Here is a 26,116-nt window from a genome sequence, read left to right on the forward strand (position 1 = left end):
CTTAAGTCTGTTCTTAGTACAGAGGTATCTCTGATAAGGTACTTCTGTCCCTCCAGGGATGGTCCCGGCCAGATGCTGCTAATGACAGTAATTACAGGGAGGCTTAAACTGGGGTTCTGGCTGTGCATAGCTGTCAGCGCAGAAGGTTATCTGAATATTCCATTAGTAGAGGGGAAATGGTGCCCAATAAATGATGAAAAAGCTACAATGGCATGAGAAACTCATAGGAGGAAACGGCTTATAATCAAAAGCCAAATATCATCAAGGCTCCTTGAGCCTCAGCTTGACCTCTGGAAGGCCCTTGGCTTCTTCCAGGTATTAGCTTTGTCATAAGCAACTGAAATCCTACTTCATATATTTTTGTGGCTTGTAGCAAGTGGCCGTATCAAACCTTCTAATTATCCCTGGAATTCTATTTTCCTGGTCAAGAAGAAATCAGGGAGATGGAGATTATTACAGAATTTAAGGAAAATTAATGAGACCATACAGACAATGGGAGCTTTGTAGCCTGAATTGCCTACCCCTACAGCCATACCAGAAGATACTTATAAAAATTATTTTAGATTTGAAGGATTGTTTTTATACCATCCCTTTGGTTCCCCAAGATTGTCAAAGACTTGCATTAAGCATTCCATCAGTTAACTTTAAAGAGCCCATGAAAAGATTTCATTGGAAGGTTTTGCCCCAGGGAACGGTCAGTAGCCCATTATGTCAGAAATTTGTGGCTCAGGCTATCCAAAAGGTTAGAGATCAGTTTCAGCAAGTTTACATTATTCATTATATGGATGATACTTTGCTTGCATATAAAGACAAATTTTGCTTGACACCTGTGGATACCTGTCTTACTCATGCAGGGTTAATTATCACTCCAGAGAAAGTACAAAGACAGCCACCTTTTCAACATCTAGGATATATATTACACCCTAAGGAACTAAGACCTCAAGAATTGGAAATAAGAAAGGATAGGTTAAAAACTTTGAATGATTTTCAAAAGTTATTAGGGGACATTCAACGGTTGCGACCTTATTTAAAATTATCTAACGGTGATTTGGAACCTTTAAGTGATATTTTAAACAGAGATAGTGATCCTAATTCACCCAGATAGTTAACTGAAGAAGGTAGGCAGGTTCGTTTTTTTTTTTTCTTTTTTAAGATTTATTTATTTATTATATAGATATGTATGACTGCATACATGTATGCGTGTATGACTTCAGGCCAGAAAAGGGCACCAAATCTCATTACAGATGGTTGTGAGCCACCATGTGGTTGCTGGGAATTGAGCTCAGGACCTCTGGAAGAGCAGTCAGTGCTCCTAACCTCTGAGCCATCTCTCCAGCCCAGTAGACAGGTTCTTTTGCAGGTTGGGAATACTATTTAGTATCACCAAGTACATCATATTAATTATGATCTACCTTGGCATGCATATGTCTTGCCCACTAGACATACTCCTACAGCAGTATTATGGCAAAATGGTCCTCTTTTATGGCTGCATCTTCCTGTTTCACCAGCTAAAGCATTAAATCCATGTTATGAAGCTGTAGCTTGTTTGGTACAGAATAGACATTATTTTGGTAAAGAACCAAGTGTAATCAGGGTTCCTTTTACGAAACAGCAAATTGATTGGCTTTTTCAAAATAATGATTCTTGGGCAATTGCCTTTTCTTAGTTTTTAGGTCAAATTGATAATTTCCAGCTGATCAATTGTTATAGTTCACTCAAATGCATTCATTTATATTTCCTAAGATTGTGATGAAATATCCTGTAAGAGATGCTATGCTAGTTTTTACTGATGGTTCTTTCAATGGGAAGGTTGCTTATGTTATCAATGGAAAAAACTACATAGTACAAACAACCCTAGCTTCAGCACAGATAGTGGAATTATGGGTAGTGAATATGGTTTTTCAGTTTCTTACAGATAGTTCATTTAATTTATATACAGATAGTATATTTTTAGAGCTCTTCAAGTTATAGAAACTGTTCCATGTTTAGGGACTAGTAACAGTCAAGTTAGAATGCTGTTTCAACAAAATCAAGATGCTATTCACCAAAGAAAGCTACCATGCTTTATGGGCCACATTAGAGTTCATTCCAATCTTCCTGGTCCTTCAGCTGATGGTAATGCAACAGCTGACAAATTAACACGGATGATTGCCTTATCCCAAGTAGAAATAGCTCAACAGTCACATGTTTTTCATCATCAAAATAGCAAAAGTCTAAGAAAGCAATTCAGTCTTACCAGGGAAGTTGCTCGACAGATACTTAAACAATGTGGGGTGTGTCCAAAGTATTTTCTTGCACCTTACTTGGGGGTAAACCCTCGAGGCCTTCTTCCTAATCATTTATGGCAAGTGGATGCCACTCATATTTTGGAATTTGGCAAGTTAAAATATGTACATGTAACCATCAACACTTATGCAGGATTTTTAATGGCTAGTGTGCAATCTGGAGAAGCTACAAAGCATGTAATTACTCATTGCCTGAAATATTTCTCCTCTATGGGGATACTAACAATTATTAAAACTGATAATGGCTCTGGATATAGTAGTAAAACATTTCAAGAATTTTGTTTCCAATGGCAAATTGAGCATAAAACAGGCATTCCTTATAATCCTCAAGGACAAGGCATAGTGGAAAACCCATGGCAATCCCAAGATGCAGCTTCAAAAAATGAAGAGGGGGGAATTGTACCCTCAGTCACCACATAATGCATTGAATCATGCTCTTTTCGTTCTGAATTTTTTGAATGTGGATGTCCGTGAGCAATCTGCCATGGATAGATTTAGGCATGATGGCACTTGAGTGACCTTTGCTCAGGTGAAATGGAATGATCCTTGCTCAGGATTATGGAAGGGTCCCAACCCCGTTTTAATATGGGGTCGAGGGCATGTTTGTGTTTTTTCACAAGATGAAAATGAAGCTTGATGGATGCCTGAGCACTTGGTGCAGCGCATGGAACAGAGGAATGTCAGCTCTGATGATACCGTAGCTGCTGACAATCCTCCAGAGGAGCTGAAGTGAGAGCAGCTGAACCAGTGTTCTTGATCCACTGATGTTCCATCCTGCAGTCTGGGGAAAGTAAGGGGCTAAGGGGGCCCTCCAGACTGCTGAGAAGGAGTTTAGGACAAAGGTTTTGTCACCATTTGGTATTCAAGGACTGAGACTGTGAAAGCTGGAATGAAACAAAGCCCAGAGCCACATCACTTCTGGTTGCTAGCAGCAAACCAATATGTGGTTCCTTTAAAAGACGGTTTCCCAATTTCTACTAGCTGAGCAGAAAGCTTTTTTAAGAGTTACAGCAGCTCAGTATGGTAATTCTACCTTTGCCCTAGGGCACCTCTCCTAGGGAAAGCCTCTGTGGCTGAGAGTGAAGCTTCAGAGATGCTTGTTTGAACTAAGTTGAGTTGTTACATTCAGGGGAGCTGCAACAAATTGGCACTCCTCATATTTGGAACTGTTTGCCTAAAAGTCATTACGACTTGGATTGCTAAAAGGGACTTCAGGGCAGCTGACAAGCCAGGCCCTGATACTGGTCTGTCAGTGGAACTTTAAGACTTATTAGAACTGACTTTTTTGAGCATTTGCAAACCTCAGAAATGAAACTGTTTTGAGTTCTTAACTGTGGTGACTCATGATTCATGTACCCTCTGTCTTGTTGGAAGAAAATGTAAATAATTCTGTTAAGAGATCTCTTTTAGAATGTTTGCTAAAGTTTGTAAAGTGTAAATAGTCCTATGGAGAGTTTGCTTTTGGATGTAAGTTTGTAAGAATTGTAAATATGTATAGTAATATTCATGCTAGAATTATGTTAGCCTGTTGATATTAATGAACCATGGTTTGGTGAAGCTAAGGGAGTCTTTAGTTTTGATGCAGTTTCATCAGGAGTTTATTGATTTATTTGGTGTATCAGCATCAAGAGTTTATTGATTTAAAAAAGGGCTTGATGCAGCTAAGGCTGTAATAGACATCTTAGACCCATTCCAAAAGGACGTTCTATCTTGATCATCCTCTACTCCTTTACTGGGGGGTGTGGCAGCCATAGGGATTGCTGTGGTTGTTCCAGCTACTTGCAAGTGCTTAGTGGGGACCTGAATCAGAGCTGAGTTAAGCTCTGTACTTTCCCCTGCCAGAGGCTGGTAGTCAGAGATGGGTAGAGTCCTTCTTGCTAGCTGCCAACCTAAGACAGAGTATGCTTGATGGAAAGTGTATCTCCATGATGGGTAAGGCTGATTAGGGAAGAAGGACTACCTAAGGCAGGCACAGGCTATCTGAGGGGTCTGAGGGTCCCTTTAATATATTAAGAATGGGGAGTTGAAGCCGGGCGGTGGTGGCGCATGCCTTTAATCCCAGCACTTGGGAGGCAGAGCCAGGCGGATCTCTGTGAGTTCGAGGCCAGCCTGGTCTCCAAAGCGAGTTCCAGGAAAGGCGCAAAGCTACACAGAGAAACCCTGTCTCGAAAAACCAAAAAAAAAAAAAAAAAAATGGGGAGTTGTAGAGACCCACAGAGGTTTCCTAGTGAGAACTTACTCAGGGTCCGAGAATCTGAGCTTGCTTTACCCAGCAGGGCTGCATAAGGGGATGATTTGACCACGGGTGTGATTACCAGGTGTTTAGAAGGGTCTACACTTGGCTGTGCAGTGTACTTTGATCTAGCAAGGGGGAGGTCTTTTGCCCCACCCCTTGGCATTGTTATAAAAAGCCCTTTTGAAGAGGCAGAAGGGGCTGTTGGGTTTTGATCCAGGTCCTCCCAAAGCTATCCTGTGTTTCTTTCTCTTTTTTGCTATCTTTCTATCTAATATTTTCTTATCCCTCTCTCCTCTTCATAAGAACCCTGGAAAAGGTGGGAGCTGGCCTCCCACAATAAATAAGGAAGCAATGCATTTAGTTCTGAAGAATAACTAATATTCTTAGAGTGCATTTACTACTACAAACTTAGTACTTTTATCCCACTTAATTTCTGAGTAGTGTGTCAGGAACTTCAAAACTCATGTGGCATGAAGCTCTCCCATACAATATCTTACATTATCCTTTTTTCTTTCTTTCTTGTGCTTTTTTTTTTTTTTTTTTTTTTTTTAACAAGATCTCAGTTTGTAGCCAATACTGGGCTGTTTACTTACTATATAGCCTGGGCTGACTTGTGCAGTCCTCTTTCCTTAGTCTCCCTAGTGCTGAGATCATATGTGTGGACCACTAGGACTAGCTTCCCGCTTAATACATTTTTGTTGTTTTGAGACAGGGTCTCTCTATTGGCCAGGAACTTTTTATGTAGACTGTGATGGCCTTGAACTCATGGAGCTCTACTTGTCTCTGCCTCTCTAGTGCTGTGAGTGGTGAGATTAAAGGCATGTGCCATCAGGCCCAATCTATACGGTATTCCTGAGACAACTTTTTGTTTGTTTTGTTTTGTTTTGTTTTTCAAGACAGGGTTTCTGTGTAGCCCTGGCTGTCCATGAACTTACTCTGTAGACCAGGCTGGCCTCGAACTTAAAGAGATTCACCTGCCTCTGCCTCCCAAGTGCTGGGATTAAAGGTGTATGCCACCACTGCCTGGGGAGACAACATTTTTTAATCAGAGAATATACTGATAAATTTTTGTGCTAAATACATCCCATTTTGGGCCAAGTGCTCCTAGGTCTGTTACTGTCTGCACATTCATTGTGCAGTTGTATGTGTCTGTGTTAATTACCATCTACTGCAGGAAGCTTCTCCATGGAAGGTTAATCACTTCACTGATCTATGAGCAAAATGTCATTAGATGTTGTTTTATTGATGTGTTTGTTTAGCAGAATAATAATGATAGGTTTTCCTGTAGGACTCATGACCTATCTAGTCTTAGGCCCTAGGCCTCATTCATAGTGTCTGGTACGGGGTTTCATCTCATGGAAGAGGCCTTAAATCCAATTTTTTAAAAAAAGTGAGTGGTTACTTCCTTTACATTCATACCATTGTTGCATTAGCAGACATATCTTGTAGGTTGGTCACTGTAGCTCATAGGTTTTTTTTTTTTTTTAAGATTTATTTATTTATTATGTATACAGTATTCTGCCTGCATGTATCCCTGCAGGCCCAAAGAGGGAACCAGATTTCATTACAGATGGTTTTCAGCCACCATGTGGTTGCTGGGAATTGAACTCAGGACCTTTGGAAGAACAGCCAGTGCTCTTAACCTCTGAGCCATCTCTCCAGCCCCAGCTCATAGGTTTTTTAGCTGGGAGAAATAATTATTTTTCTCCTCCAGGAGTGTGTACATCACCTTCCAAGACTTTGACCACTAGTCAGTAGGGGTGAAGCTTCCAGTTGAGTACCAGCTCCATCTTTCCATGGTCTCTATGATGCAAGTATGTGGTGTCTTCAGCAATAGGTTGTGGAAGGTAACCAATAGCATTGTCAATAGCCTGTGCTGTTTCAGGGAAGGGGTGTCTACTTGGACTCCTTTGGCCAATGTTTCAAAAAGATGTAACCTATTTAATACTGGGGTTTTCATTTGGGAACATATGATATCTTGAAGTATTCTTGGAGTATTCTCTCCCATTTCTGTATTTTATCTTGATTAGGGCATGAACTGCTCAGGTATCTGGGCAAACATTATTCTGAGAATGTCTATTAGAGTATTTTTGGGTGAAGCTAATGCTTGAATTGATAGACTTGGTAAAGCAGATTGCCTGCTTTCTGTGAATAGATCTTAGCCAACCAGTTGAGGGCACAAAGACTAACCCCCTGTTTTAGTCAGTGTTCTATTGCTGTGAAAAGACACCATGACCAAGGCAACTATTATAAAAGAAAACATTTAATTGGGGGCTTGCTTACAGTTTCAGAGGTTTAGTTTATTATCATCATGGTAGGGAGCATGGCAGCACACATGGCACTGGAACAGTAGCTGAGAGCTACATCCTGATCTGCAGGCTGAAAGAAAGATACTGGGCTTGGTATAGGTTTTCTTGAAACCTCAAAGACCACCCCATAGTGACACACATCCTCCAAGGCCATTCCTACTCTAGTGAGTCCACACCTCCTAATCTGTCTTATATAGTGCCACTCCCTGATACCTAAGCATTCAAATAAATAAGCCTATGGGAGCCATTCTTATTCTTATGTGGTGCAAAGACATACATGTTAGCAAGACACCCACACACATAAAATAAATAAATAAATAAATAAATAGATAGATAGATAGATAAATAGATAGATAAATAAATAGATAAATAAATAAATAAATTAGAATATACATTGTGTTATAAGTATTAGTTATTTTTAGACCAGTTAGCCCATACACATTAAATAAATAAATGAATAAATGATTTAGAATATACAGTGTGTTATAAGTATTAGTTATTTTCAGACCAGATCTCTAAAGAACTTGATCCAGAAGGGAGATCAAGATTGAAAACCTGAGTTTTCTGGCTTGAGTGCCAGAAAAGAAAAGTCTTCAAGATTAATGGAAACAGAGGCTGGTTGATGCTTTGATTGTTGGTGTGACACTTTGGGATATAGTGGGACATGGCTCACAGGGATAAGTATAAAACTGTGCTGTTCCAGAGAGAGGGAAGGACTCAAATGGCTGCATGTGGTGGCACATGCCTACAATCCCAACAATTCTGGAACTGAGGAAGAGGAGGATTATAAGATTGAGGCCAGGGGCTGGAGAGATGGCTCAGTGGCTAAGAGCACTGGCAGCTCTTCCAGAGGTCCTGAGTTCAATTCCTAGCAACCACGTGGTGGCTCACAACCAGTTGAGCACTCATATACATAAAATAAATAATCTTAAAAAAAAAAAAAAAAGATTGAGGCCAGGCTGGGCTATATAGTGAGACCCTGCAAAACAGAAACAAAGTTGATGTTAACATCTGAAGTAGCCTAGGTAGTGTTATTATTATTTTTTTAAACCATTGTGGACATGAAACTTTCTTAACTGTATTATTATCTTGATATTGTTTCTTTCTAGTCAGTTGAAATTCAGTGGCTTAATGAAAAGAAGGGCCTCATTAATAAAAGTTATCATGAAAAATACACACTTTAATTAAAAAGTCTAAGCATGTCATTAATGAGATTGGAAATCTATTCAACAGAGCAGGTTTCATGTCATCCACAAAGGCCACAGTATTGCTTTCTAACTTTCTCTGGTTTGTTTGTTTTTGAGGAGGTTTTTTTTTTTTTGCGGGGGGGTGGGGAGGTGGGGTGGGGGGATGGGGGGGTGGATATTTGCTTGTTTTGTTTTTGTTTTGTTTGATTTTGAGACAGTTTTCTTTTTTTTTTTTTTTTTTTTGGTTTTTCGAGACAGGGTTTCTCTGTGTAGCTTTGCGCCTCTCCTGGAACTCACTTGGTAGCCCAGGCTGGCCTCGAACTCACAGAGATTCGCCTGGCTCTGCCTCCCGAGTGCTGGGATTAAAGGCGTGCGCCACCACCGCCCGGCTTGAGACAGTTTTCTAATCTCAGGCTATTCTCAGACTTACTGTGCTGCTGAGGCTGGACATAAACCTCCGATCCTTCTGCCTCTATCTCCCAAGTTCTAGCAGTTAATGCCCCCTTCCCCAAGTGCTTCCCCCCCTTTCAGGGAGACTTTTGAGTGTGAATCTAGTCTTCCATATCCCCTCTGTAAAAACAAGTTATAATAGTACCCATCTATTGAAGCTACTTGATAAGCAAATAAATGTGTGTGGATTTTTTATAGAAGAGTCTGATAAAAAGAATCTGATAGAGTACCTGTCAGTATTTGTTACAAGTTATTTTAAAAATAATACTAATAATTTAAAAAGCTTATTTTATAGAATTAAATATTAATGAAAGTTGCTGCTACTCTTTTTAAGATTATTGAAGAAAGCACAGTTTCTTAAATTCTTTAAATGTTTTGTGTGTTTTTGGAGGAAGCAAAATATTCAACAAATTGAACTGATTGATGGTTGATACCTTTTCAGCTGGATGTTAAATTCGAAAAAAAACACAAAACTCAGTTTGGTGCTTGTTCTCCAAAAGGTTTTCATATCAAGACTCAAAACAGGATGTGATGGTAGAGGCTTTGGTTGAGACAGAGCAGTTAGAGGTGGGGGGTGGAGCTAGAAAGACAGCTCAGTAGAAAGTTCTTGGTCTGCAGGCATGAAGACCTGAGTCCAGGTTCCCCATCTACAAAGCTGGCTTGTAACCCCAGTGTGGAGCGGCAAAGATTACAGAAGTGAGCACTACTGCTCTTACATGGGTGCTGAGGACCCAAACATGGGTCATCAGGCTTGGAGAGTGGGCGTGGCATCTGGAGCAAGGGTCAGTCAGATCTCAATTCTTTAGAGAACTGAAGTCTTGTCTGTTACAGTGCTTGTTTCTGTAACACAGATTAACAGTTTTAAAGAAAACAGTGGACTTCTGGTCCAGTGAGAGATTCTGTCTCAAGAAAAAAAAATAAGATGGAAAATGATTGAGGATGACATTGACCTCTGGTCTCAACATGTGCATAAGCAGGCATGCACACACACATGTATATGAGTGTGTCAAGAGCGGGGGCGGGGGTTACTTACTTTATAGTAAGCATATAGAAGTGCTACTCACTGTGCCCTAAAAACTTGCTAGGTTTTTTTTTTTTTTTTTTTTTTTTTTTTTTTTTTTTTTTTAAATGTTATGAGAGAGATGACAAGGAAGACGTTTTTAGCAAACAAAGTTTAGAGCCAGGGTAAGTCCCATTGTGTTTTGTATGGACAGGATATGATTCAATCTAACTGGAGCATAGAAGTCAGTGGAAATGTTGGACAAGTAAGGTTGGAGTAGACAGTGGCTGACTTAGTTTAAGAACAGATTTGCATTTTTTAATTTAAATTTAATATAATTTAATTTTGTGTGCATGTTCATGTGTGTGAGCCACCTGTACCATGGTAAACATGTACCAGAGCATGTACAGGTCAGCAGACAGCTTTATGTGTCAGTTCTCACCTTCCACTGTTTGAGACAGTGTTTCACTGCTGTGTACACCAGGCTAAGTGGCTGTGTACTTCTGAGAGATTCTCAGCCTCCACTTCTCATCTTCCCACAGGGGCTCAATGATTACAGAAATGAATGCTAATGCTTTCACCTGGGTGCTGAGGAGCTAAACTTGGATCATTGGGCTGGGGGGAGGCAGCATTTTACCCATTGAACCGTCTGGAGCAGAGATCTCAATCTTTAAAGAACTGAAGTCTGTTTGTTATAGTGCTTGTTTCTATAACACAAGTATGTTATTGATATTTGCAGATTGGTGTCAGTATAGCAGTGAAGTTGTGCTAGTTCAGTTTTCCTAGCATGTTATTATTTCATTGCAATCATGAACAAACTTTTCTTACAGTTTACTAGAGACCTTTAACAATATAACAGGTTTTATGGAAAACACTGAATATCCTGCAGAAGATTCCTCTTTTAGTGAAAATACAGTTTCAGAAGTAGTTCAAAGTCCACAGTATTGAACAGGTGAAACTAGTGCAAAGCAGCTGTGAGGACATTAGCTTTGGAAGAACTTTTGTCTGCTGCTTAATTGAGATGCCTACGTCCTCTATTATGTGTTCATTATTCAGCAGTCTTCAAGGGAGTAAATGCCCTGAAGAACTTCCATCACAAAACAGAAAGAAAGACAGGCCTCAAGAGACTGGAGATCGTAAATTGAGGGGTGGATGAGGATGAGTATTTAACTGTTAAGTTTGTTTTGGTATATTTTTGTCGTTTGAGACAGGGTCTCACTCAGGGTTCCAGATTCTCCTGCCAGTTGAAAGCCACCTTGCCTAGCTGTGTTAGGAATTTATAAAGATCTATTTTTGTCTTAGTTAGGTTTTATTTATTTTTTCATGTCGAATAGTCCATCTTAACTATCTTTCCCAGGAGCTTTGCTATTTTTACTTGTGATTTTGTATATTGCTCCTCTCCTCACCAAATATACATATCACATTCTAGCAGAAAGGTCTCTGGCACCATTTAAACAAAGAAAACTCATAAAGTAACTTTAAAAAAGTATTTATTAACCTTAAAATTTTAATTTAAGCATCTTCATAGGCACCAAGATCATTGAAAGCTATGGACTTTTGAAGTTTATATGCTGCTTATTTGTTTTACATTTATCTGAGTGTGTGTGCACGAGCACAAAAGTCAGCAGACAGTTTTCAGGAACCACTTATCTCTTCCACCATGTGGGATTGAACTTAGGTCTCTGTGCTTGGCAGCAGGTACCTTTACTTGCTGAGCCATCTTTCGGTTCCATTTATTTATTTGTATTACTCATTTATTTATTGGCATGTATGATATTGAACCCAGGTCTGTGCTATCTCTCTGCCATTGAGCTAAAGCTTTGGCTCTTTATTCACTTAGGAACTATTCCTAATTTTAAAGGAAATTTATATTTGAAATATGTGCCAAATCGAATATTTTTATGTTGTATGTCAGAACACCTCTAAGTGAACACTACTGTCTGGCTGTTATTGGGTAGTAAATTAATCTCCCTAAATACTGCAAACAAATCCTGGTCAAATTTAATTTATAAAGAACTATTAGGATATTTGTGTACATTTATTAACATATGAAAACAATAAATTCTCCAAAAAATGCATTCTCTACCTAAAATGCCAGTTCTTCTCTTGTAACTTGAGGCTTGAGTTGGATATATGTATGTCCTGGTTTATTACACCAGTCCCAAATTAGCCTGAGCTCTTTTCTTTAAACAGAGGTAGTCCTTTAATTTAATCCTAGCTTACTGAAGCATACAGAATGGAAAGGTCTTCACAGTTCTAGCTGATCAGCACAGCATGTTCTTAGTTTTTATTTATTAAAACAATGAGTCAAAACTGGACTTAGTTGGTACTTTACCAGGATAGAAATCCCCCTTTTCTTGTGTTGCTTTGTTTTCTGAGATGGGTTCTTGATTATTTTATATACAGACTGGCTTTGACTTGGAGATCCTCCTGCCTCAGCATTCTGAGTGATGAAATCCCAGGTGTATGCCAAGAAATAGGCGTTTTTAGCCAGGTGTAGTTCATGCTTGTAATCCCTATGTATGTGAAGCTAAGACAGGAGGATCACTTAAAGTCTGAGGACTGCCTGAGTTATAGGATAAGATGTTGTGTTAAAGAAAGCCACTTTGAAAAACTCTGCTACTTAAATGATTATCTTACCTCTGTAACTTTGTATAGTTTCATAAAACTAGTTTGTGAGGTGCTACTATGTAGCAGCATTTTAGAGATCTTTCACTTTTAAAATAAAACCACTTTTTTAATTACAGAAAGACCCAAATGGGACCAGTAGTTTGCCAACTGGAAGTTCTCTTCTACAAGAATTTGAAGTACAGAATGAGGAGGTGGCAGCTTTTTGTCAATCCATTATGAAGTAAGGAATTTTCTTTATAAATTACAGATTCTTTAAAATAAAATGGTCATTCAAAAAATACTTCATGTCTTGGAAAAAAACAAACAAACAAAAAAAAAATGAGAGCTGGGCAAGGCAGAGGCAGCTTATTTCTGAGTTCCAGGCCAGCCAAGGCTACATAGGAAGATCTTGTCTCAAAAAAAAAAAAAAAAACCCAGAACAAAACCAAACCAAAACTTGCTACTTCATGCCAATCCTAAAATTTTTTAAGTTTTTTTTTTTTTTTCTTCATGTGGCTAAAATTTTGAAGCAGTTAATTGGCACATAATCACAGGCCACAGATGAATCTAGATCTTTACTTGTTGGGCTTCTAAATAAGGCTGAGAGTGGATCTCTGGTCTTCTTTTAACAAGTGAAAATCTGGGTTGCATGTGTTTCCACACACCTAGAAGGTGTCTTCTTCTGTTTTTAGACAAACTTTCATCTTGTCAAAGAAAATATATTTGTTGTTTTTGGAGACACTGTTCAGTTTGTATCCCAGTCTGGCCTCAAACTCTTAAATCTTCCTGCCTCAGCCTCCTGAGTTCTAGGTTTACAGGCATACATAAGTGTGCCCATTTTCTCACAAACTTATCTAGCATTCAGAAGGATATTCTACTTATTTAATAAAAATATATTTTATAAATAGTAGAAAAGTATAGCTCTTAAATATTTTCTCACTCTTGTATGTCTTAGACAGTATTGTTTTTTGTTTTCTTATTGCTGTTTCAGAGATGGGGTCGCTAGCCCAGGCTGGCCTCACAGTCTTCGGTAGGTGAGGATGATCTAGAACTTTTTTTTTTCCAAGACAGGATTTCTTTGTGCAATAGTCCTGGCTGTTCTGGAACTTGATTTGTAGACCAGGCTGGCCTCAAACTCACAGAGATCCATCTACCTCTGCCTCCCAAGTGCTAGGATTAAAGACATGTGCCACCATTGCCCGGCTGATCTTGAACTTTTGATGATCCTGCTTTCACCAAGGACTAGGATTACTTATAGTCGTGAGCTACCACTTCTAGTTTTATGCAGTGCCAGGGATGGAACCCAAGGCTTCAAGCATGTTAGGCAGGTTCTCTACCAATGAAGAGCCACATTTTCAGCCCTTGTACCATATTCTTTATAAATGGAAAAACTGAGACTCCAAGGAAATACCCTAACAAAGCCTTTTCTGCTGTCAATAGAGCGTCACATCTTTGCCACTGGTTAAATGTTTCTTTCTATTACATGACTCTATCAGTTAGGGCGTCTGTTCCGTTCTACTATGGGTTCTGGGGATCAAACTCAAGTTGTCAGGCTGTGCATCAGACACCAGTCTGCTAAAGTATCTTGCCATTTCTGTTTTGTTTTGTGAAACAGGGAAGGCTCTCACTCTGTAGCCCCTGCTAGGCTGCAACGTACTATGTAGGCTATATTGTCCCTGAACTCATGGCATTCATTCTGCCTCAGCTTCCCCAGTGCTGGGGTAACAGGTATGCATCAGCACATCCACCTTGAATTCACTTTTTTTTTTTTTTTTATTTTGAAATAGGGTTATTCATTATATATCCAAAGATAACCTTGAACTTGGATCCTTCTGCCTGTACTTCTCAAATCCTGGGACTACAGACCTGTTACCAGGCTTAAATTCACAATTTACTCCTCTCTTTAGACCCTTCAGATTTTCTGTCTTTCCCTTTCCTTTCCTTTCTTACCATGTTCATCCTCCATATGATTTAGCTTCATTTTTTTCCTATTGTAAATGGAACTTCTGAAGACAGGGAGCATAGCCACTGACTCCATGTTTTTACTAACAGAGAGGAAAAATGAATCTTAACCAGTCAAACAGAGAAAAGTTAGGCAGAAGACTGGAGCAGCAAACTTCAAGGCAGAAGATAAAATCTGCTCTCTCATGCTGAGAAAGTGATCCCACCAAGGGATTTATTCTGAATCCAGAGCCTTCTTCAGTAAAAAGGTCTTCTTTTTAAGCAGGTCATGGGTACCCCACCACCACCCCCCCCCCCACACCTCTGCCAGATCATTTTTGATGATTTAGATACAATCTTTTACCTTAATGCTTTGGAAATGTTACCTTTCTTACATAGTTTCTTTTTTCCCCCAAACAAGTACTATATGGTTTCTGTTATTGTTTTTGACTAAGTACTACATTTAAACTTTGCAAGCCGAAAGACTAAGCTCTTTGTGATTTGTATTTTGAATCGTAGAGCTATTTTCACAACCCCCCCAGCTTAGCTAAGTGATTACAGTAGTCCTTCCTTGACTAGAACGGCTATATTCCATAACGCCTCAGTGGATGTCTGAAACTGAATAATTCTGAGTCCTATGTAAACTCCGCTTTGTAAAACATATGTGTCTGAAAAAAAATTAATTTATACATTTATTCGATGGCTCAATAGGTAAAGGTGCTTGCCATTAAGACTGATAACCCAAGCTTGATTCCTGGAACCTAGTCCCTCTGGTTGTCCTCCGGACTCTACCTATACGCCCCCTTCCCACATAAATTAATTTGCTTATTGTTTTATGTATATGAGTGTTTTGGCTGCATGTATGTAAGTATACCATGTGCATACCTGGTGCCAGAAGAGGGCATTGGATCCCTCCTCCCCATATGAGTGCTGGGAATCAAACCTGAATCCTCCGCAAGAGCAGCAAGTGCTTTTAATCACTGAGCCAACTCTCCAGCCCCATCATATTAAATTTTTTTAAGTAAAAAAAAATATAGTAATTTATAAGTGACAGCAGTAATCTACCATCAATCTTAGCAGCCTGAACACATGATTTTTTTTTTCTTCCCTTATTGGGTCAAGATTTTTTTTTTTTTTTTTGCTTACTGAAAGTCTTTTCAGACCATAGTTGACAGGACAGTAACTACAACTGAATAAGAATGCTGCTGTATTTATTTACATGTATACATATTTATACTCAGTGTCTTATTTAATATGTAACTCCAGATGGACCAAATAGAAAATGAGTTCTTATTCTCTGATTTCCAGTAATACATAGTATGCTTGCAGCAACTTTCAGAACAGAGGTTTCTGAAGCCGTGTTCCAGGAATTTTTCTTTTTGCCCTGAAACCATGGAGACTCAGTACGTATATATGTTCCTCAAGTGGCTTCTTGGCTCTCTTCCCCACTCCCCTTTTGAGACAGAAATTGGCTTTGTATCCCAGGCTGGCCTCATTTATAATTTTCTACAATGTATGACCCCTTGGGGATTGAACCCAGCATGTACACAGCTACCAAGCTACATCCGTAGAACCTAGTTTGTGCTTTTTAAAAGTCTTCTAAAAATTATCCATGCCATCATTTTGATTCAGCTGTGAAATCAGCATCAAACTATTAAGATGCTGTGTGTGCTTACAGCTGAAATTACAGTATAGCAGTTTTAACAATTCAGTGCCAGTTCTAGGCCTGGGCTTTTTTTGTTTTTATCAATGAAATTAAAAATTGAACTAGTGAAGGTCTTTTACTTTAACTTGGGGCTGCCTTTCATTATATTTGTTTCTTTTTCTTGATAAAACTTACTAAATCTAATAGTTGTGGTCTAGAGAAAAAAAATTTTAAAGAATGTTGATGTAGTAGGTTTGTTTTGAAATAATGAAGATTAAACCTAGGGCACTAGGTATGGAGTCTAGCACCGAGCTCCAGCCCAGGCCTGTGGTTACTACTGTTTCCTCTATGTTTCTCTAACACAAAATGAGAAACTATATTTTATGCCTGCATTTTCTTTGTATGTGGTTCACATCTCATGCCATATAATTTTTTTATTATTAAGGAATGTTATACAGAAAAAAATTCATTGCAGCAATTTCATATATGCAAATAACATTGAGCATACCCCTTCCTCCCCATAGTATCTTAATTCCATGACATCCCATATGTTTTCAAAGATTGACTTCATCTTTGAGTTAATAATTATTTATTAGGCACTGTCTCCTCCAGTCCAATCTCATCTTGAACTTGCTGTAGAATTAAGCATGATGTTGAACTGCCAACCCTCCATTCTCATTCAGTTCTTAGATTGGTTAACTATATGGTTAGATATATCTATCTTATGAGTTCTATTTCTTAATTTATTTTTTTTGCGACAGGATCTCTCTGTGTAGCCATGCTGACCTAGAACACTCTTGATAGACCAGGCTGGTCTCAAACTCAGGGATCTGCCTGCCTCTGCCTTCTGAGTGCTGAGAGTAAAAGTCCAGCTTTATTTCATGATTTTCAGCAAACAGTATATATTCGAGAAATCCACAGGTTTCTGGGAAGAAAACTTATTTATTAAGGGATGAAATGGAGATCACACACTCACTTATGCAAAATGAAGTGACATGATTGCCTCCTGTCTCCCAGGAAAAGATGGGGAAAGCTCTAGACCAAGTCGCTGAACAGTGCACCAGGAAACCTTTCACGTCCAAGAGCCAGCAACCCCCTCCCTCTTCCCCTTTTAAGAGGTCATGTAGGCAGGCAAGAAGCACCACCTCTATCGAGCCAGATAGCCCAGGTCATGGGTAGAGGGAATACCCACTACACAGTATAATGCCAAGTATGTGTGAAATAATAAGAATAAGCCATTGCAAGCTTACTGTTATGAAGGGATAAGCTTGGCACCAACTAAATATCTTACAGTATCCATATGTGAAGATAAAGTTCCAATATCAATTCAGCTTATATCACTTTGAACACATTTCATCTTTTTAAAAGAATTATTTGTAAATTTTGTGTATATAGTTTGTATATAGCTATGACATGTGAGTGCTGGTGCCAGTAAAGGCCAGAGACATTGGTTCCCCTGGAGTTGGAGTTGTAGGTAATTTTGAGCCACCTGACATAGGTGTTGGAAATCAAACTTGGGTTCTCTGCAAGAACAGTATAGACTTTTAACCGTGAGCCATCTCTTCTGTTCTGTATTTTATCTTTTTAATATTAGATCCTGTGTACGTGTCTTCTAAGATCACAATGTAGAAACCACATTTATTCTTTCACTGATTCATTTATTTTATAAGACGTTTACAGTATTTGTTATGTAGTAGGCACTAAGTGGTTTATAAACTTATTTTACATGTTCTTATGACAACTCGAGGAAATAAATGGTCATATTACTCTGAAGCAAGAGAATGTCAGTAACTTAACTGCATTTACACAGCTAATAAATAATAAAAACAAGGATCAAACTCAGGTAGTCTGCCTTACAGGTTTTATATTGACTATTGAATTTTCTCTTGTCATCTCAATGTTTTATTTTGTATGTATTCCTTGAATAGTTTAATATCCATAGAAGCACATAGTTGGTATTTCTAGCATGCATTCCATTTAAGGCCTCATGAAAAACAGATGTTTGCTAAATATATAGCTCAGTGGTAATGGCCTGTGTGCCTAGCATGTATGAGGCCTTGGGTTCAATCCCCACAACTGCAAAAAAGGTAGGAAAAAAGAAGAAAAACAGATGAGGTGAGGGGACTGGAACCTTTTATCAACCTCCAGGAAAAGGCAGTTACTGGGGCTTGTGAAGTTCACAATATTAAATCTACCCTTTCTTAAAAATGTTTATTGTGTTTATTTGTCCATTGTGTTATGCTTATGTGTGTGTGCGTGAGTGTGAGTTATGTTTGGGTGGATATACCATGATAAAGTGTGTGAAGGTCAGAGGACACCTGGCAGGAGTAAGTCCCAGGGATAGACTCAGATTTTCAGGCTTGGTGGCAAGCACTGGCACACACCGAGCCATTTTACTGTCTCCTTCCTCATAATGGCAGTCATATCTGGAGATGAGCCACATACTACATTCATGTATTTACACATCTAACTGTGTTGTTCCTATGAATACCTTAGCATGTGACCCCTAACTTTTCTTTTCTTTCTTTTTTTTTTTTTTTGTTTTTTTTTTTAAGAAGAGAGGGTTTATCTGTGTAGCCCTGGCTGTCCTGGAACTCACAGAGATCTGCCTGCCTCTGCCCCTCGAGTGCTGGGATTAAAGATGTGCGCTGCCATGCCCAGCTTGACCCCTAATTTTTAAGGTACCCTTGTAGCACTGTAAAGGCCTTGTAGCTCTATGAAAACCCATTTTCTATTTTTCCTTGTCTTATAACCACAAACAATGTTTATAGGGAGAAAAAAAAAGTCCTGCTTAGAAGAAAAAAAAAAACTTTGAAAAGATAGAAACTTTTTATTCCTCTGGTGTTTACAATTTTTAGTTAAATTTTTCGTGTCATCAATAATTGATTTAAAATGGACAGACCACTTTATGTAATTGCATTGTGGAGGCTAAGAATCTAAAGCAGAGAACCTCATTTGATGCCAGCCATCTCTGGAATGCCTAGATCTTGTTGACAGTATTACCAAAGATATCCTGGCACTAGTTAATCTCTTTTTCCTTGGTTCCCCTTCATTTAAAATGCACATGCTGCTCTTTGGAGTTTTAACAGTTCATTCATTCATTGCCATTCTTATGAGCTGCTCTGGAGTTGGACAGAGATACAAAATTGAGTAGCTGAAAGCATGTAAAGCCTTGTTCAGGGCTCTCAAATGCAGCTTGAAAAACAACAACAAAAAAGGGTATTAAATATCTTCTTTCTTGTGAACAGATTGAAGACCAAATTTCCATATTCTGATCACTGCACAAATCCAGGCTATTTGTTAAGTCCAGTCACAGTGCAAAGAAGCATGTGTGGAGAAAATGCCAGTGTGAAGGTCTCCATTGAAATTGAAGGATTTCAACTACCAGTTACTTTTACATGTGATGGTAAGTTGCTTTGACTGGGAAGAATATGCTTCAAATGTCAGTATATACTTTCTCTTCATAAATCAAATTTGTTATCATAAGGTATCATTTAAAAACATTTGCATTCATTTGGGAAGTTTTCTGGTTAAGTGAACCAGGTCACAGTAGGACTATTTCTCTGAGTATAATAAATTGGTTCTTAGCTAAGGCCCAAGAGCATTAGCTATGAAAGCTAATTATACTTTTCCTCTGCTTTTATGGCAAGAAAAGTGCTTTCTTACAGAGAGCTGTCAGTGACAGGAACCTCTAGATCACTTCTTAATCTCTGCAGGGAAGGTAGTTCTCCCTTTGGTGTTAGTTTTCCCTTCCAAGTGTGGGTAAATATCCTCTCTAGATCCTGGATGTCTGTAGCAGGCTCTGTTACTGTTTTGTTGTTGTTGTTGTTTTTGGGGTTTTTTTTTGTTGTTGTTATTGTTTTAACATTGGCTTTGTTTTAGTTTATTTATAGTGTATATTATTTAAGTGGGACTTGAATAGTTGAGTAAATTTCCTATCCCTAGTAATTTAGCCTAAAACTGAAGCTTTTTTTGTTTCCTTTAATGGTTGTAACTAGCATTTTGTCCAAAATTTATACTTTTGGAAAGCCCTTTGAAAAAATGTAAATCTGAACCAAAATGTTAGCCAACTATAACAGTCATGCTTTAATTTCTAAAGGAAAACTTACTCCTTTTAAGTCATTTAAATTTGGTAAATGGTAAGAATATTAAATTTTTCAAGAGTCAAAGGTGCTTATGTATTGTGAATGTCTATTGGTTAGTCATAAATGAATATTTATAATGTATATCTCTATTAAGTGAAATTGGGCTGAGGGCATAAGTCAGTGGCACAGTATTTGCCTAGTATAAATAAGGCCTTATGTTGAATCTTTATAACTGGAAAAAAATTGTAAGCATTTTATAATAGAAGTATAGATTATATATATGATCAGATTATATGTTTTTATTTGTTTTGGGCCTATTCAAAATAGAGTTGTGTTACATATTTTAGTACATAAAAGCTTTTGATACCAAGTCACCAGTTTTCAATTACTTTAACAGCAGGCTTATCTTTTAAAAGTTGGACAGGTTGCCCGGCTGGTGCCTCATGCCTGTAATCCCAACATTTAGAGACTGAGCGAGGAGTCCTATGATTTCAAGACCAGCCTGAGTTACAGTGTCAGACTCTGAGAAGAAAAAAGAAACAAGAGTTGAACATAGAAGTTTTAAGTATAAAAATAGATGATTTAAAAACTTTTATTTGGGGCTGCAGAGTTGGCTCAGTGGTTATGAGCACTTGCTGCTCTTTCAGAAGACATGGGTTCAATTTTCAGCACCCACATGGTTGCTCATTGTTAAACAGAGCTAATAGAGGCTATGGAGCCCTTGAAATGTGGCTTCAACTCCAGTTCCAGGTGATCTTACACTCTCTTCTGACCTCTGCTGGCACCTGGCATGCATGTAGTGCACATACATTCTTGCAGGCAAAATACTCATATACTTCAAAATAAATATATCTAAGAAAAAAATGGAAGCTTAAATTTTCTGTTCATTGTCATATTAGTAGCTCACCTTTGCTAAGAGTAAGACTGCCTACTTATTTGCTTTGTTTTTGTTCTTCATTGGAAAATTCACTCTACAAATATAGTGAATACAAGAAAAAAGAAGTAGTAATTATTTTTTCCTTATAATTTGTTTAAAGACACTGTTCTCTAGGTACTGCCAGCTGCTGCCCTATTAAAGGAATCTGTAATATGGGTATGTCTTAGGGTTTCTATTGCCATGAACTCTTATAAAGGAAAGCATTTAGCCGGGTGGTAGTGGCGCACACCTTTAATCCCAGCACTTGGGAAGCAGAGGCAGGAGAATCTCTGTGAATTCAAGGCCAGCCTAGGCTACAGAGTGAGTTCCAGGAAAGGCTCCAAAGCTACACAGAGAAACGCTGTCTCCAAAAAGGAAAGTATTTAATTGGGGCTAGCTTACAGTTCAGAGGTTTAGTCCATTATTGTCATGACAGGAAACATGGCAGTGTGTTGGGGAATATTATTTTAAAGTGTGTTGCATTTTTTTCCTACAGCTTTTGTTAATAATTCAAAGATGTGTTTGATTAAATAAAATTAACCTGCAAACAGGAGGCTTAGTCAGCAAGTAGCTGACAGGAAGTGGTAAGGAAAAACCACGTATAGCAAAGGTTTTTTTTTAAGTGGCTGCTAGGAGAAGGACACTGGGTTTTTTTTGGAAGTCTCCAGCAAAGGGAGACGTTTAGCTGCTTGCTATTTAGCCTCTCTGAGTGAGCAGAATTCCACCTAAACTATTGAATCGTGAGTTCTTTAGATTTAAAGTTTCCCTCAGTAGCTGTGAATGAGTGGGTGCCTGAGAGAACAGTCTCCTCAAGTTGTGGCCCTTGCAGCCAAACCACTGCTGGTAGCAGTAGTGTTGCAGTCTCTGATTAGGACAGCCACTGCTTAAAGGGTAGTCCCTGTAGATAATAAAAAACAGATAACAGCAACAGTGTGCAGGCAGACATGGTCCTGGAGAAGGAGCTGAGAGTTCTACATCTTGATCCATAGGCAGTAGGAAGAGACTGTGTGCCACACTGAGGGTAGCTTGAGCATATAATGTCTCAAAGCCTGCCTCCACAGTGGCATACTTACTCTAACAAGGCCACACTTGCTCCAACAAGGCCACACCTCCTAGTAGTGCTAGTCCTGAGGGCCATGGTGGTGTACACCTTTAATCCCAGCACTGAGGACAGTGAGAAGGCAAATCTCTGTAAGTTTGAGGCTAGCCTGGTTTACAAAGTGAGTTCCAGGATAGCAAAGGCTTCATGCAGAAAAACCCTGTCTCAAAAGACAAAACAGGACAAAACAAACAAAAATCGTGCCACTCCCTATGGGTCAAGCATTTAAACACATGAGTCTTTGGGTGCCATTCCTATTCAAACCACCACAGGATATAACTTTCTTTGTTTAGGCTTTCACTGCCTAACAGTAGAGGCTGTGGAGTCCTTGAAATATGGCTCATCTGTATTGTTAAATGCTGTAGATCCAGAATACACACTAGAGTTCAGAGCCTTAGGCTAAAAAAGTAAATAACAGTGTAAATACTGATAATGCTAAAATCATATATCTGCATAGTTTATTGTTTAAGATAGTCTGTTATGTAGCCCAAGCTGGACTAAACTCATGATCCTCCTGCCTCTAAACTAATATTCTTGATATATTGGACTAAATAAAATATATTACTAAAATTAGCTTTGCAAGGGTGGAGTTATAGATTAGTTGGTAGAGTGCTTGTCTCGAATCTATGAGATAGGTTTAATTCTCAGCATCACATAAACTAGGCATAATGGTACACACCTGTAATCCCAGCCCTTGGGATACGGAAACAGAAGTATCCAAAGTTCAAGATCATCCTCTACTTTATAGTGAGTTCTGGGCCAGCCTGGGCTACATCAAAACCTGCCCCCCCCCCAAAAAAAAAAAAACCACACACACACTCACACATCTTTTTCTTAGAGCTTATTTCCAAAATTAGCCTCTTTATCTGACTCTTTTCAGTGTGGCTAATAGAAAAATTTTAAATGGCTGAGTGTGGTGATGCAGACCTTTAATCCCAATACTTGGGCAAGAGGCAGAGGCAGATGGATCTCTGTCTTTTTCTTTTCTTTCCTTTCCTTTCCTTTTTAATGTGTATGAATGTTTTGTCTATGTATCTGTTCAACATTTTGCATGCCTAGTGCCCTTGGAGGCCAGAATAAGGCATCAGATCCCCTGGAACTAGAGTTACAGCTGGTTGGGAATTGTCATGTGGGTGCTGGGAATTGAACCTGAGTTCTTTGGAAGAGCAATCAGTGCTCTTAACTGCTGAGCCTTCTTACTAGCCCTTCTGTGAGTTTGAAGCCTGCGTGGTCTACATAGTAAGCTCCAGGCCAGCCAGGGCTATATAGTGAGACCGTCTCAGAGAGAAAATTTAAAGTGATATATGTGACCTACAATTGGATATGCATTATATTTCTGTTATACAGTCTACTCTTAGATTATAAGTAATATTTAGAGGTAAGCAAAATTAAAATGACAACTAACTCTCTTTCAGTGAGTTCTACTGTAGAAATAGTTATAATGCAAGCCCTTTGCTGGGTACATGATGACTTGAATCAAGTGGATGTTGGCAGCTACGTTCTGAAAGTTTGTGGTCAAGAGGAGATTCTACAGAAGTAAGTTTATTTACTTCCTTATGACTACTGAATGGTATTTGGAAATTTTATTCTTAATGCTTTAAATTAGAATTTTTTCAATTTAGATTTATAATCTAAAAATATTTTTGGATGCCGACATGGTGTCACATGCTTTTAATCCTAGCACTTGGGAGGCAGAGGCTTCTAGGTGGATTTCTGTGAGTTCCAGGCCAGCCAGAGCTACGTAGTAAAACCCTGTCCCTAAATTCATTTATTTATAAAATATAAGAAATATATTTGGTCCTATTGTTGAAAATAGTGTTGAGATATGCTGACTCTAAAATAGTGATGGGATTTCAGAAGTAAGAAAGGTATGTTATTCTCTTAAGTTTAGTAGCTTCATATGCTAAAAGTTGTAGTCAGTTGGTTAAAAGGGAAATAAAATAACCTCCTAAAAAGTCAGTAGTCACATTTGTAGACTCCATTCTTCTTTGCAGCATGCAGTTACTATATGCACACGCAGTCACTTTTTCTGTCTTTTAATTGCCTGAAGTAATCATTACATGAACTTTAGTAATTTACTATAGCTTACAATTAGTCCAATTGTTTTAAAGATCTAGGCTTTATACTCCTGTCTGCCTCTGTATCTTCTTTCATCTTCACTGACTCTCATAGAAAAATTCCTGTCTAAATGTTTACAGTTGGCTTAAAAATAATGTGTTTCACCATTTTCTTCAATTTTTCATACAGATGCAATTTGTGTTTTACTTTTATGTCTATAACTTGTGATTTGAATAGAATAATACCGATGGATAATTAATGTATTTTAACAGTAATCATTGCCTTGGAAGTCATGAACATATTCAAAATTGTCGGAAATGGGACACAGAGATTAAACTACAGCTCTTGACCTTCAGTGCAATGTGCCAGAATCTGGCTCGAACAGTAAGTGTGTATAAATTGCATTTAGTGAATCAATAATTCTGAGAGTTGAGAGATTTTCAGTCTGTATGTTTCCCATTTTTTCCTGCACTGGGCTGGGTTGATATATTTGTTGTTTCAAGAAGGAGTCCTCTCAGAAGCTCTTTAGTCATGGAAGTTGAGGTAGCACATTTCTCAGATCTAGAAGTATAAATTGGAAAAGCAAAATGAAAAAATGGAAGTTTGTCTTTTTCTTTTTCTTTTTCTTTTTTTTTAATGAGAAGGAGATAGTCTCCTGTATCTCAGATTGGCTTTAAACTCACTATATAGCTAAGGATCACCTTGTGCCACCATGACGACCAGTTTTATGCAGTGCTGGAGACTGAGCTGAGGACTTTATGCCAGTCATTCTACTAACTTTGCTACATTCTTAGCCCTTGATTTTTCTTTTCTTTATTTCTTTTTTTTAAAGAAAAAGCTAAGTTTACCTAGTTCCCTGCAAGAGTGCAGCAGCAAGGGCAGTGACAGAAGAACTGCCTGCCCAAGTCTTATATTTAATGGTCGTACACAAGAGTGAAAATTTCAGGGTTAGTTAAGAGGGAACAAAGAAGAAAGGGGTATTGAATACTAAATAAGGGTTTTCAGTTTCTCTTGAATATGTTTGCATAATGTGGAATGTAGGAGAGACTAGTGCTTTTCTCATTGGTGGTAAGCAGAGAATGGGACAAAACTTACTGAGGAACAAAAAAGCAGAAATTCAAACGATCTTGTTTCCATCTAGTTTTTACTCAACCTCTTCCTCCATTGATTATTTGAGATGGGATCTTGCTACATAGCTCTGGCTAGCCTGGGGTTCCTAATATAGACCATACTGACCTCAGATTTGCTGCCATCCCTGGATTATAGTGTACATTATCTGGCCAAGCTTAGTTTTTGCTTTATTTGTTCATCATAAACTAGATTGAGGAACATTTATCTTTTCCATTTTTTAAGAAATTTATTACATATGTTTGTGTGTGTGTTTGTGTGCTCAAGTATGCCATGGTATGTATGTGTTTAGGTCAGAAGACAATTTGTGAGAGTTGGTTCTTTCTTTATACCATGTTAGTCCCAAGGATGGAACTTGAATCATTAGACTTGGGGACATATTGAGCCATATTGTTAGCGCTGTAAAATATGAGTTTGTGGCTGGGTAGAGGATTCTGGGGTTAAGAGCATACTGGTTGTTCTTCCAGAGGACCTAGATTTGATTCCCTGTGTCCACGTGATAGGCCTACAGTCATCTATAACTTCAGTTCTAGAGGATTAGCCCACGACCATCTGTAACTTCAGTTCTAGGGGATCTGACACCCTCTTCTGACCTCTGAGGTCACCAGGCACACACATGATGCACAGATGCAGACGAAACACCCATACATATAAAACTTTAAAAGTAGTTTTAGTCACATTTGATGGTATGCTTCTATATAATCCCAGCAAAGAGACAGAAGGGACAAGAGTTCAAGGCCAGTTTGAGCTACATGAAACCCTCTCTTTAAAATTAAAGAGGCTGGGGGCGGGGTGGAGGGAGTTGGTGATAGCTCAATGGATAGTGGTTGAGGGCTTGAGTTGGGATCCCCAGTACCTGTAAATAGCTGAGTATGACAGCATTTCCATAATCCCAGCACTAGGGAGAAAAACACTGACAGATCTCCCAAGCTGGCTGACCAGCCAGTATAGCCATTGGATTAGCTCAAAGTTCAGAGTTTTTCCTCTCTCAGAACATAAGCTGGAGAGCAACAGAGGAAAACATATGACACTGGCAAACATATGACACATAAGCAAAAATAAATAAATAATGGAGCATTTAAAGATTTATTTAAATGTTTGCCTGTGGGGATGTATGTGGACCTCATGCGTACTTAGTGTTCATAGAAGCCGGAACTGGATATCAGA

The 26,116-nt window shown here is 38.6% G+C and overlaps 1 protein-coding gene across 1 annotated transcript in view; it reads left to right on the forward strand.

Moving 5' to 3' along the window:
• The window catches only part of Pik3c2a (phosphatidylinositol-4-phosphate 3-kinase catalytic subunit type 2 alpha), a 111,519-nt gene that overhangs the window by 36,139 nt on the left and 49,264 nt on the right, over positions 1–26,116 (forward strand). The window contains exons 3-6 of the mRNA XM_059268351.1: positions 12,215–12,318; positions 18,912–19,069; positions 23,179–23,299; positions 24,094–24,205. Coding sequence (XP_059124334.1) covers positions 12,215–12,318; positions 18,912–19,069; positions 23,179–23,299; positions 24,094–24,205 — 495 coding nt within the window. The remainder of the gene's footprint in view (positions 1–12,214; positions 12,319–18,911; positions 19,070–23,178; positions 23,300–24,093; positions 24,206–26,116) is intronic.

Source organism: Peromyscus eremicus, chromosome 1 (genome assembly GCF_949786415.1).
Source record: "Peromyscus eremicus chromosome 1, PerEre_H2_v1, whole genome shotgun sequence".
NCBI classification, from domain to species: Eukaryota; Metazoa; Chordata; class Mammalia; order Rodentia; family Cricetidae; genus Peromyscus; species Peromyscus eremicus.